The 12439-nt window shown below is 40.9% G+C and overlaps 1 protein-coding gene across 1 annotated transcript in view; it reads left to right on the top strand.

Annotated features, from left to right (window-relative positions):
• Positions 1-12439, top strand: part of Usp13 (ubiquitin specific peptidase 13) — a 131021-nt gene that overhangs the window by 47692 nt on the left and 70890 nt on the right. The window contains exons 5-6 of the mRNA XM_090342477.1: positions 7107-7249; positions 10993-11177. Of these exons, the coding sequence (XP_090198603.1) occupies positions 7107-7249; positions 10993-11177 (328 nt within the window). The remainder of the gene's footprint in view (positions 1-7106; positions 7250-10992; positions 11178-12439) is intronic.

The following is a 12439-nucleotide window of genomic DNA, read 5'->3' on the forward strand; positions in this document are numbered from 1 at the left end:
TTGAGCCACAGCACCACTGCTGGCTTTTTCTGTTTATGTGGTACTGAGGAATTGAGCCCAGAGCCTCATGCATGCTAGGCAAGCACTCAACCACTAAGCCCCATTCCCAGCCCCATTATAAGAATTTAATGTTTATAGGCTCAATGGTTTCCCTCATTTGTCACAATCAGTAGAAACCTTGGGCTCTCCTAGCAGAGATTTACAATAGAACAAAACCTACATACATAAGGCCATATAGTGTGACACTGAATGAAAGCACCTCCAGGATATAGAAACAAAAGCCATATAATGAGTGATTGTTGTCCTTAATGTACTATGTTATCTCTCATCTCTTTTGCTGTCCCTTGGTTATCTCATATTGTTACAGTTATGTGATATATTGTATATATATTTATTTGGTTATTTGAAATCAGATAGGGAAGGGAAGAAAACAAGATGGGGGAGGGGTGTGGGGAGGGAAATGTTATCTGATATATTGTATATATGTTTATTTGGTTATTTGAAATTGGATAGGGAAGGGAAGAAAACAAGATGGGGGAGGGGGTGTGGGGAGAGAAATGGGTACCAAGACATGAGAAAGGGTATCAATGTATGTGAAGTAATGCACCTTCTATCTGGTGAATATAATGTAACCCTTCTATTAATTACAATAAAAATATATGAAAAAAAGAATTTAATGTTTAGAAACATTAAATATTATTTTGTCACAACAAAGCCACATGGAAAGAGGGCCAGGCATTTATAAGCCCCAGGTCTGTGGGAACTCTGGGATGATGTAAGTTCCTGCAGCTTTGCCCCTTGAGCGCTAAGATTATTCCCAAGGGTTTTTGTTTGAGATAGTAGGCTTACTCTCCCTCTCCCACTCTTCCTCTACTTACTCTCTTCTTCCTTTTATTGTCTTTTGAACTTGTGTCTCCAGAAAATTTTAATTTCCCAGAATCATTTGATTCTGGAGGGTTTGTCTTCATTTGAGTTTTGTTACTGGGGTTTGAACTCAGGGCTTCATGTTTACTATCGCTATTGTTTGAGTTATACATCTAGTCTTTTTTATTTTTCCTCTGCTTATTTTGGGGATAAGGTCTTGCTTTTTAACTTGGTGGCCTGAACTTTGATCCTCCTATGTGCCAAATTCTTTGCACAGCTGGCCTCATTTCTTGAGCCTCTTGATATCAGCCTCCCTTAGCAAAGGCCTAGGCCATAAGTGTTGTCTTTCTTTGCTTGACTCTTCTTCAGGGACACTAGATGTTTGCCACACCTTTTGCTTATTTCCTGTATTGTTTATCATACTCCACCCTATTTCCTTTCATCTCCCCTTTTCCTCTCTCTGACTTTTCAGAACTTGACTACAGATGGCAGCCAGGTCAGGCCAGGTTGGATTTGGACATGACAGTTCATTCTTTCCTTCAAACTATGCCAGAACCAAAGCCAAGTCTTTAGAGCCAGAGTCTTCTGGCCATTACACGATTGCCATCTGTTCCCTTGCTGCTGCCAAAATAGGACATTTGTGCTCAGGGTTTCCATGTCACCAGAGACCAGTTTCTACCACTTAACCTCATATCTACTTTACATTTATATTTTGTGTACTTATTGCTGTGGCCTTTCCACATCAGTATGAAGCGGGCAGTGATCAGTGAAGCATGGAGAGTTAGATTAAATTCCCTTTGTTTTACTCTGATTCCTTGTGTTGACTCATGCGGATGTTGCTAGGGATTAAATGTATTAGTGGACAGAATGGTCTTACTTTATCCCATTGCCTGAAATTATACACTAAAGTTTTAACCACTGTAGTACTGAGAATTCTTACCACCCTTTTGCTGTTGGAAAGAAGAAGCATACAGTGAATAAAAGTCATGAGAGAATATTTTTTTTCTCATTTAAGTAGGATAGTCTTTTATGTGAAAAAATACTCTTAAATTATTTGTACATCTAGAGCATGATTTGAACTATAAATGTTATTTAAAAGGAAAATGTCATATAAACCAGAAAACAGCAAGATATAACTTCTTTTCAATTAATTTGATTACTTTTGTGAGTTGTACAAGGCATGCCTTTTAAGAGTGTTTTAGATACTTCAAAGTAGAAACTTCATTACTTTAAAGAAATAATGTAAAAAGAGAGAACAAAATCAGACCCTATTGGCTCATACCTATAATCCTAGCTATTTAGAAGGGAAAGATCTGAGGTTCATGGTTCAAAGCCCACTCTGGGCTCCTATGTCCAATTAACCACCAGAAAGTCAGAGGTGTAGCTGTGGCTTAAGTGTAGAGAGCTAGCCTTGAACACAAAAACTCAGAAAAATCATCTAGGCCCTGAGTTCCAGTCCAGAACAAGCACAACACACACACACACACACACACACACTCACACTCAGCTCATGGCCAGTACTCTACCCCTGGAGCCACAGCACCATTTCCAGTTTTCTGGTGGTTAATTGGAGATGAGAGTCTCACAGACTTTTGTGCCCAGGCTGGTTTTGAATTGCGATCCTCAGATGTCAGCCTTCTGAGTAGCTAGGATTATAGGTGTGAGTCAGTTCGCCTGGCTTCTTTTCTGAACTTTTAAATAAAAGAATTACTAGTCTTGGCAGACACCAGTGCTCATACTGGTAATCCTAACTATTCAGGATGCTGACACATGAGAGCTAGGGTTTGAGGACAGCTTCTGCAGAAGAGTACATGAGACACTTAGCTCTAATTACCTAGCCAAAGTGGAAATGTGGCTCTATAGAGTGGCAAAACAATAGCTGTTAGCACAAAAGCTCAGGGACAATAGACAGGGCCAGAGTTCAAGCCCCAGGTCTAGCATGGACATGCACATACATGTATTCACATACACATATAATATATAACTATTAATTTCAAAACCATCCAATAAGAGTTAATGTTAGTGGCTCATGCCCGTATAATCCTATCTACACAGGAGGCTGAGATCTGAGGATTGAGCTTCAAAGTCAGCTTAGTCAGGTAAGTTTGTGAGATTCTATTTTTTCTTTTTTGATCATGAAGCCTGGCATATATTGTTGCAATGGCATATATTGTTGCAAACCTCTTCAGAAACACAGGATCAACAAAGTGTATTCACCAACTCTGGATTAATTTGTGAGACTCTTATCTCAAGCCAAGAAGTGGACTTGTGGTTCAAGGGATAGTCTGTCAGCCTCAAATGGAAAAATCACTGGTTGAATGTAACTGTAAGCTCTCTATACATTATCCCAACAAGAACTCTGAGATGAAGCCCAAATACTAGTACAAAAAAGAAAGAAAGAAAGGAAGGAAGGAAGAAAGAAAGAAAGAAAGAAAGAAAGAAAAAAAAGAAAGCCCAAAACAACAAAGACTGAAACAAAACAGAAACCATCCATTAAGGAGATTCTTTCTTCATCCCTTGAGTATCTCTGCTTAGAATAATTTCAGTTGAGAGAGTTATTCTGTATCATCTACCAGATAGTCAAGTGACTTATGAATGATACAGAGTTCACAGTAAGCATCTTTGCGTGCTTTCATTTTCCAGGATGATTGTGGTCTTGAATGTGGGGGTGAGTGGTAGTGAATTGCTGCCTGGAATCTCCACCATCCAACTCATGTAGATATAAATGACCTCAACAGCATGCAGATTATAGTAAGATTTAACAAAATAACTGGGATTCTTTTACTATGTTACCTTTGTAAATCTATGTAATTTAATAAAGGTTGTGTTTAACAAGAATCTTGTAAAATCTCTTAATCTTTTTCTGTTTCCTTTACTTGCTATATATAAATAAAAATCACCATTCCAGTGCAGTATCACATTCGATTTCAATAATATATGTATTGTGCAATGGTTAAAGTTTTCTTTTTCTTGACAACGTCTCAAACTTGTGATCCCTTCCCCCTCCCACCCCCCTGCCCCCTCCTGCCCGCTTCCTCTAGGTGTTGGATCATAAGCATGCACTGCTACTCTTGTCTCCTTAAACCAGGTTAAATATATCTGTCACTTTAAACATTTATCATTTCTTTTTTGTTGGTGGTGGTGGTTGTGGGGCTTGACCTCAGGGGCTGGACATTGTCATTGAGACTGCGCTCAAGACTAGTGCTCTTCCACTTTGAGCTCATCTCCATTTCTAATTTTCTGGTGGTTAATTGGAGGTAAAAGTCTCACAAACTTCCCTCCCTGGGCTAGTTTCAGATGTTGATTCTCTGATCCCAGCTTCCAGAATAGCTAGGATTAGAGACCAAGATACTTGTACCTGTCCCATTTATCATTTCTTAATGGTGAAAACACCAAAATCCTTTTTTCTAACTTCTTGATATTTGTGCTTGTCTATTGCCACCACAGGGTGCAATAGTACACTGGGACTTCTTGCTCTTACCTAACTTTATCTTAGATTGGTTAACCAACCATTTCAGATCTCTCTCTGCCACTCTCCTCAGTCTCTGTTTATCACTATTTTTCAAGTTCTGTAACTTCAACTTTTTTAATGCCCTGCATGTGAGTTTGATCATATGGTGCTTATATTTTTATGTCTAGTTTATTTTGTTGAACATAAAAATGATCTCCAGTTCCATCCCATGTTCTCCTTCCCTCTACTGTCCTCCCCTGCCCTTCTTTCCCTCCCTTTCTCCTTCTTTCCTTCCTTCCTTCCTAACTTTTTTCCTTCCTTCCTTCCTTCCTTCCTTCCTTCCTTCCTTCCTTCCTTCCTTCCTTCCTTCCTTCCTTATGAGTGCTATTCCACTATGCATTTGTACCAAATTTTCTTTATCCATTTACCAGTTGATAGACACTTAGGATGTTTCTCAATTTCTTGGCTATTCTAATTAATAGGAATGCAACATTCTTAAAATTTTATCACTAGCACTTGAGGGATAGTATGGGCTAGTTCGAGTGTACCTTTGAACTTGAGGTCTATGGAGACTTTGTTTCTCCAGATAAAAAGTCCAAGGAAAAAATAATACATAATGTAGATTAGAAGATGATTGATTCTGACCTTCAGCTGTGACCCATAAAAAGGGACTTGGAATGATTTTTTAAATAATATTCCAAAAGCACTAGACTAGTAGATGCTCTTGTACATGGCCTAGAAGTCTAAGGAAAAAATTGTATTAGTTTCACTAGGAAGGGTATTCAAAGAAAAGAGAGATTACGTCTGAATCTTGTTCAAAATCCTCTTGCATTGTAGATCAGAATACTTAAAAATGATGTAGTATTGGGAGGGGAGTTCATAAAATCCAGAGGAGAACAGAGACACGATCAGGATAGGGAGTAAAAGACACGAGGATGCTATAAGAAGCCAGACCAAAAGGTGCTAAGGATTCATGGTCCAGACTCACAAAATCTGAAAGGGGCTTAGAGGTCTAAACCTGGCCCTTCCTTTTTCCTGGCTTTGCCTGGCTGAGTATCATCCATTGGTGGTATTACATATGACAGTGGGGAGTTTACACTGAGGAGGGATGGGGTCTAATTTTCACAGCAGATACTGGCTGCTGGGAAGGGAAGGGGAGACTGGCTGTAAGGCCATGTGTAGTCACAGTAGTGTCATGATGGTGGGTGGGGTGCGGGAGGCTGAAGTGGAGAAGGGGTACATTCCAGATATGTCTGGGATAGAGGATTTATAGCAGTTGCTCTGGGGCTGAGTGGCTGAGTCAATGGCAACTGAGAAAATGGTACAGAATATTAGTGACATAGGACACCAATTTTCTTTCTGTTATAAAATCTGGCTTATCATTTAAAAGGGCTTTTATTATATTAAGCAAGTTGAGCCTCCATCACCCTTCTTAGTTTTAAAGTATTTTTATTGTCCCACTAAATGCCTCACACCACTAGTCAACATTTTTGAAACCCCTATCTCACTAATCTCTTTTTGTCTGGATTTATCTGTTTGGGCACTTTGTATAAATGGGATAATAAAATGTGTTTTCTTGTGTGAATGGCTTTCTCATTTAACATACATTTTCAAGATGTATTCATGTTGTAGGATGCATCACTACTTATTTCTGGTTTTTGCTAAATAAGATTCTATTGTATAAACCTCCTACATTTCATTTTATATTCTACTCATCACTGATGGGTATTGGGATTATTTCTATTTATGATAAAAATATTATGGACATTTGTTTATGAGTTTTCGTGTGGTCATATATTTTCCTATCTGTTGGGTATATTCTTAATTGTAGAATTGCTGGGCCTTGTGCTAACTCTGCCAAGCTGTTTTCCAAAGTGGCTGTACCACTTTACTTTTCCATCAGAATGTTTTTTTTTTTTTTTTTGCCAGTCCTGGGCTTGAGCTCAGGGCCTGAGCACTGTCCTTGGACTTTCTCAAGGATAGAGCTCTACCACTTGAGCCTCAGCACCACTTCCGGCTTTTTTCTATGTATGTGGTACCGAGGAATCGAACCCGGGTCTTCATGCATGCTAGGCAAGCACTTTAACCACTAGGCCAAACTCCTGGCCCATCAGAATGTTTTCTAAAGAGAGCTAGAAATAGCTAATAGCATTCAGAGAGCAGAAGAGGTGCTACTAAGCATATGGATTTAGGAGAAGGCAGTTGGTGCCAAGCAGGACCTCACAGATTTGCTCATGATGAGGACATATGGCATGGAAACACCTAGGTATGTCCCTGTCCAGAGCCACATTTGCACCAGATTAAGAAATGGAACCAAGCTGTGTGCATTCCATTTAAGAGTCCTTGACAACATGCCATTGCCTGAGGAGTCGAGGGCACTAACTCTCCCAGTGTACATTGGTGAAGAGGAACACAGACCATTAGGGGGAATTCTAGGTATTCCTGTGCTTCAGCCCCACCCTGTAATTTGCTCCCCTCATGCTTTTCTCCCTGTAGTAGGAATTGTTCAATCTGACCTCTAAGCCTGAGTTTACAGACTGAATTTGGTTCCTTGTTACCTTATATCATTTTCCAAGCACTACTTCAAACTATACAGTAGAATAAAACCTAGCTAGATTTATAGGAAAGTGCAGAAAACTGATTTCTTACTCTCCAGGTAACTGTGCTGCTTGAGCTTTATTCACCTCAGATGTATTTATGAATATACCTTAAAGTTCATTTTCTAGAAGTTGCTATTATCTCAAACTTTTCTTCATTTTTGAAAAATGTTCTATCTGGGTTTGTCTTCTAGGTAACAATTGCTTGTGATGCAGTTCTCAGCTCGAAATCTCCATACAGAAAGCAAGACTCAGACACCTGGGAAAATGAACTGCCAGTGTCTAAATATGCCAACGACCTCACACAATTGGATAATGGTGTCAGGATTCCTCCAAGGTCAGAGTCAAATAGCAAAATGCAACTTTAGGCTCTAAAACTGGTCAACGTTTTCTACCTTTTCTCTGAACTAATACTTATATATTCTACCAGAGATCTTTTACTGAGAATAAGACCAATAGTTCTAAAATTGTACCTTTGTAATAGATATACAATGTGTGTGGCACATAGCTCTAAGCCCTTTTCCACATCAGTGTTGCCAGTGGCAGACACACATGACTCTGCTACAGGGCTTCTCCCCCTGCAGAAGCCAGCTGGACAGACAGGCAGCAGCAGTGCCCCAGAATAAAAGCTCCCTTCTCTTCTCCTGGACTGGCCCTGATTAGTCACCATGGACGAGGCAGAAAGTACCCAGCTTCTTGCTCTTGAGGTGGGGGGCACTTGTCTTCCTAGTTTTGGCCTGAATCCTAGTTGTTCATCACAGTTCCTAGCTTTCTGTTCTTTCCTGTCTGTCTGCTCTTCCAGAGCAACTCCCTCCCAAGTTGTTTACGTTTGGTGTCTGGGGATTGAACTGTCACATTTTGGCAGCAATATTCCTTGGGCCTCACGAACACCTCCTTCTCCATGCTGCCAGTATGTGTACAGAGGACATGCACAGAAGGAGTAGGAAGAGCCTGATTTGGTTGAACCCTGATTCTACTTTCCTGTATTTTTAGTGCACTTAAGAAAGGGGTGTCCCTTCTGGGCCTCATTTCTTTCTCTTTGTAGAAATACAGATAGTAATCCTGATGCTGGTCAGTATTGACAATTCAATCATAAAACATTCTGTAAATTCCCTAACACAATGAGGGTATTTCATACTCAATTAATTTTTTTCCATTAATTTAGATATGTGACTGGGGTGTATTAGTCAGCTTTTGGTTATCATTTCAAATACCTGAGATAAATCAGCCTGGAGTTTGGCCTACTGGTAGAGTGCTTGCCTAGCACGCACAAAGACCAGGGTTCAATTCTTTGGTACCACATACATAGAAAAAAAGACAGAAGTGGTGCTGTGGCTCAAGTGGCAGAGCTCTAGCCTTGAGAAAGCGCAAGGACAGTGCTCAGGCCCTGAGCTCAAGGCCTAGGACAGGCAAAAGGTTTGTTTGGCCTCATAGTTTTGGAGGCCTCAGTACTGAGGCCTTACATTCTGCTGGATGGGAAAGCATGGTGGGATGTATGGAGAATGAAAGAGAAGGGGCCTAGATTCCAATATCCCCTTTGGAAGTACCTCCCCCAAAAGACAGGAAGACCTCCCACAAACCCCAATGTGTTAAGGGTTCTTTATAATATCCCACTGGGGACTAAGCCTTCAACTCATGAGCCACCAGGGACCCTGGAGATCCAGACTTCAGCAAGGGGATTTATTTAAGCTGGTTTCACCATGCATGGCCAATGCTTTTGGAGCTGCATCTGCTTTCGACACATGGAATCGCAGTGCTTGCTTCTTGTTCAAGCTCTGCTATCTGTTCCTTGAGTGAGCATTGTGTGAAAATGGCCTCTCTCCTATCCTCCATGTCCTAAAGTTAAAGAGCATCTTGGAAATGCTTGGAGGAGCCTGGGAGGCGGGCAGGGAGGTGAGTGGTTCTACTGTGGTCTAAAAGTGGTAATTGCCATGTAGGGTTTGGGTTCATCCTCTCAATCTGACAAATAATTGAAGGAAAGGACACTAGAAGATAGAGTAAGAAGTTGAGAGCTGGGAGAAGATCTTCACCAACCAAACAACGGACAAAGGCCTCATATCTAAAATATATCAACAACTCAAAAAATTGAATCACTCCAAAACTAACCTCCAAAGTAACAACCATCCCATTAAAAAATGGGCCAAAGACTTCAAGAGAGTCTTCTCTGAAGAAGAAACAAAAATGGCCTATAGACACATGAAGAAATGCTCAACATCTCTGGTCATAAAAGAAATGCAAATCAAAACAACTCTAAGATTCCACCTCACTCCAGCTAGAATGGCCAGGATTAGGAAAACGAATGACAACAGATGCTGGAGGGGATGTGGCCAGGAGGGATCACTACTACACTGTTGGTGGGAGTGCAAACTCGTTCAACCACTATGGAAACCAGTGTGGCAGTGCCTCAAAAGGCTAAACATACAACTCCCCTATGACCCAGCAATTCCACTACTTGGCATTTACCCAACCATCCAGAAACAAGGACATACTAAACCCACTAGCACAACAATGTTCATTGCAGCACTATTCACCATAGCAAAGATATGGAACCAACCTAGATGTCCCTCAGTTGATGAGTGGATCAACAAGTTGTGGTATTTGTACACAATGGAATTCTATGCTGCTGTCAGAAAGAATGACATCGCCCCATTTGTTAGGAAATGGAAAGACTTAGAAAAAATCATATTAAGTGAAGTAAGCCAGACTCAAAGGAACTTAGGCTCAATGGTTTCCCTCATTCGTCATAATCAGTAGAAACCTTGGGCTCTACTAGCAGAGATTTGCAATAGAGCAAAATCTTGATACATAATGACATATAATGTGAAGCTAATTAAAAGGACCTCCAGGATAGTGAAACAAAAGCCATATAATGAATGATTGTTGTCCTTAATGTACTATGTTGTCTCTCATCTCCTTTGCTTTCCCTTGTTATCTCATATTGGTATAGTATCTCACTTTGTTATCTAATATATTGAATTTATTTGTATTTGAATATTTGAAATTTGATAGGGAAGGGGGGAAAACCAAGACGGGTGGGGGGTTGGGGGGGAGGGAAATGGGTACCAAGACATGTGAAAGGGTATCAATGTATGTGAATTAACGCACCTTCTATCTGGCAAATATCATGTAACCCTTTTACTAATTACAATAAAAAATAAAAAAAATAATAAAAAAAAAGAAGTTGAGAGCTTTAAGGAGCCACACTAACTGAAAGCAAAAGAGGAGGTCTACCACATAGAAACTTATGAGGCAGGAGGAGTGGGAGTGGAGGCAAAGTTTATTTGAAAGTAAGAGTAAGACACCAGAGGAAACTGAGGCAAAGCATTTTGGTCATTGGCAGGTTGGTATAAGCCTCCAAATGAACTCCTATCTAGGAGGGCTGCCTTATGCCAAAGGGAGGTCTTAGTCATCGGATTCCCAGGCAAGGGAGAGGAAGAAGAAAAGGAAAAGATGAGGAGAAGGAGAAAAAGGAAGAGGAGAATGACAGGGAGGAGGAGGAGTAGGAGGAGGAGGAGGAGAGTTTAGACTTCTCAGTGTAAGAGGGTGAAAAGTGGGGCCTGGTAATCGATGGCTCTGCTGTAGGCTTGTGGGTCGCTCTTTCATAGTCCTTGTGTTTGCTCTAGCATCTGGTTGAGTCACTTCCTTCCTCACTCCAAGGGAAAGGGCACTTGTCCCCTACCCAGGTCTGCTGCAGAGTCATGAAGGTCTTGTTTCCTCAGTCTTATGTTGACTTGAAGGAGTGCTGGCTCTGCTGGGTATCTCTGCTTTCAAGGCCTTTTGGAAGAGGAGGTGGGGCAGGCTCCATGAGCCATTTCCATTTTCCCCAGGGTCCCCCAGGAAGATATGATGGTGTTACCCCACCTCCATGCTATCTGTTTCTATTTGCCCAACCAAACCTTTCCAAATCTCATTTAGTAGCCATAAGATTTTGGGGGTAGAGAGTGGGAAGCCCTAGTATGTTATTTAGTGAGGGTGTCCTGTGACCTGCCACCTTCAGCTACTTCTCCTTACATGTTGGATGTTTTTAAATTGTTGTTGTTGTGCTCTGGCTCTTCTGACTGTTCTCTGATGGCTTTCTAGTGGTTGGAAGTGTGCCAGGTGTGACCTGAGAGAGAACCTCTGGTTGAATCTGACCGATGGCTCTGTTCTGTGTGGAAAGTGGTTCTTTGACAGCTCCGGGGGTAACGGGCATGCGCTGGAGCACTACAGAGATATGGGGTACCCTCTGGCTGTGAAGCTGGGAACCATCACCCCTGATGGGGCAGGTGAGTGTGCTTTGACTGAATTTAGGAACATGATGTGGCCTCTTACAGATAACCAATCTCTCGACTCAGCTCAAATTTGAATCCTAATTTTACCTCTTTACTGTGAGTTAACTTGACAAGTTTTCTAGTCTACCGTAATGTCAAATTCCTCATCTGGAGCACAAAATGATTAACACGTAGTAATAGTGAACATAGGTGACTGTTGTTACTGTCCTTTTGTTTCCTTTTTTGGCAAGGAGGATAGTAGCAGGAAAGGGGATTTGTGAAGGGAATGTGCATAATGCAATCACTATCAGAACAGTAGGAGGAGCCTGTACAATTCATCATACAGAATAGTATTTAGGAATAACTGGATTAATGGTGGAGAAATGAGTTTGAAAGAATTCTCTGTGTTGAGTTTGGGAAATAACCAGGCATGGGGATGTTGACTTTCTTGGAAGGATCATCCTACTTCAACCACCAGCTTCAGAGACTGTTGTTTGTTTCTGTCATGATCTGTAGAATTCATTTGGGTCCAGTTTGTACAGTTAATTCCTTCTATCATTTTGTGATGGAAAGGGAAGTAATATTAGGTCAAGAATGAAAAACTTAAATATTGAATGGTAGCTATAAGAAATGATCATCCGGGCTGGGAGTTTGGCCTAGTAGTTAAAGTGCTTGCCTAGCATGTATGAAGACCTGGGTTTGATTCCTTGGTACCACATACATAGAAAAAAGCCGGAAGTGGTGCTGGGGCTCAAGTGGTAGAGCTCTAGCCTTGAGAAAGTCCAAGGACAGTGCTCAGGCTCTGAGCTCAAGCCCAGGACTGGCAAAAAAAAAAAAAAAAAAGAAATGATCATCCAATCATTCTTGAAAACATTTATTAAACCCAGATCAAGACCAGTCCTCAGTGCAGGCGCCTCTAAATCTCCTGCTTTATTTAGTCTCTGTTCTTTGCTCTATGGTAACATGATGACTTAGGAGAACAAAGAGGCTTGTCTTCTCTTTTTCCTCTTCTTCTTAATTATCTTTTTATGATGGAGCTAAACTTGCTTTAGAGGTAATGGTCAAAGGCTTTTCACTAGAGGATACTTCTCATCAACCCTTGCCGAGCAGAGCTGATTTAGTTTTGCATTTAATTTAGAATTGAAGGCTGGCACTTAGAGCATGTCAGGATTTTTTGGTTTCACAAATTCCAAATTTTATGGAATTATTTTCACTCATTGGAGAAATGTAGCTGCAGTGGTTCCCAGGTTCTGCTAGCAAACATTTTCTTCCAAAGC

This window comes from Megascapheus bottae, chromosome 1 (assembly GCF_031878675.1).
Source record: "Megascapheus bottae isolate mThoBot1 chromosome 1, mThoBot2.hap1, whole genome shotgun sequence".
NCBI classification, from domain to species: domain Eukaryota; kingdom Metazoa; phylum Chordata; class Mammalia; order Rodentia; family Geomyidae; genus Megascapheus; species Megascapheus bottae.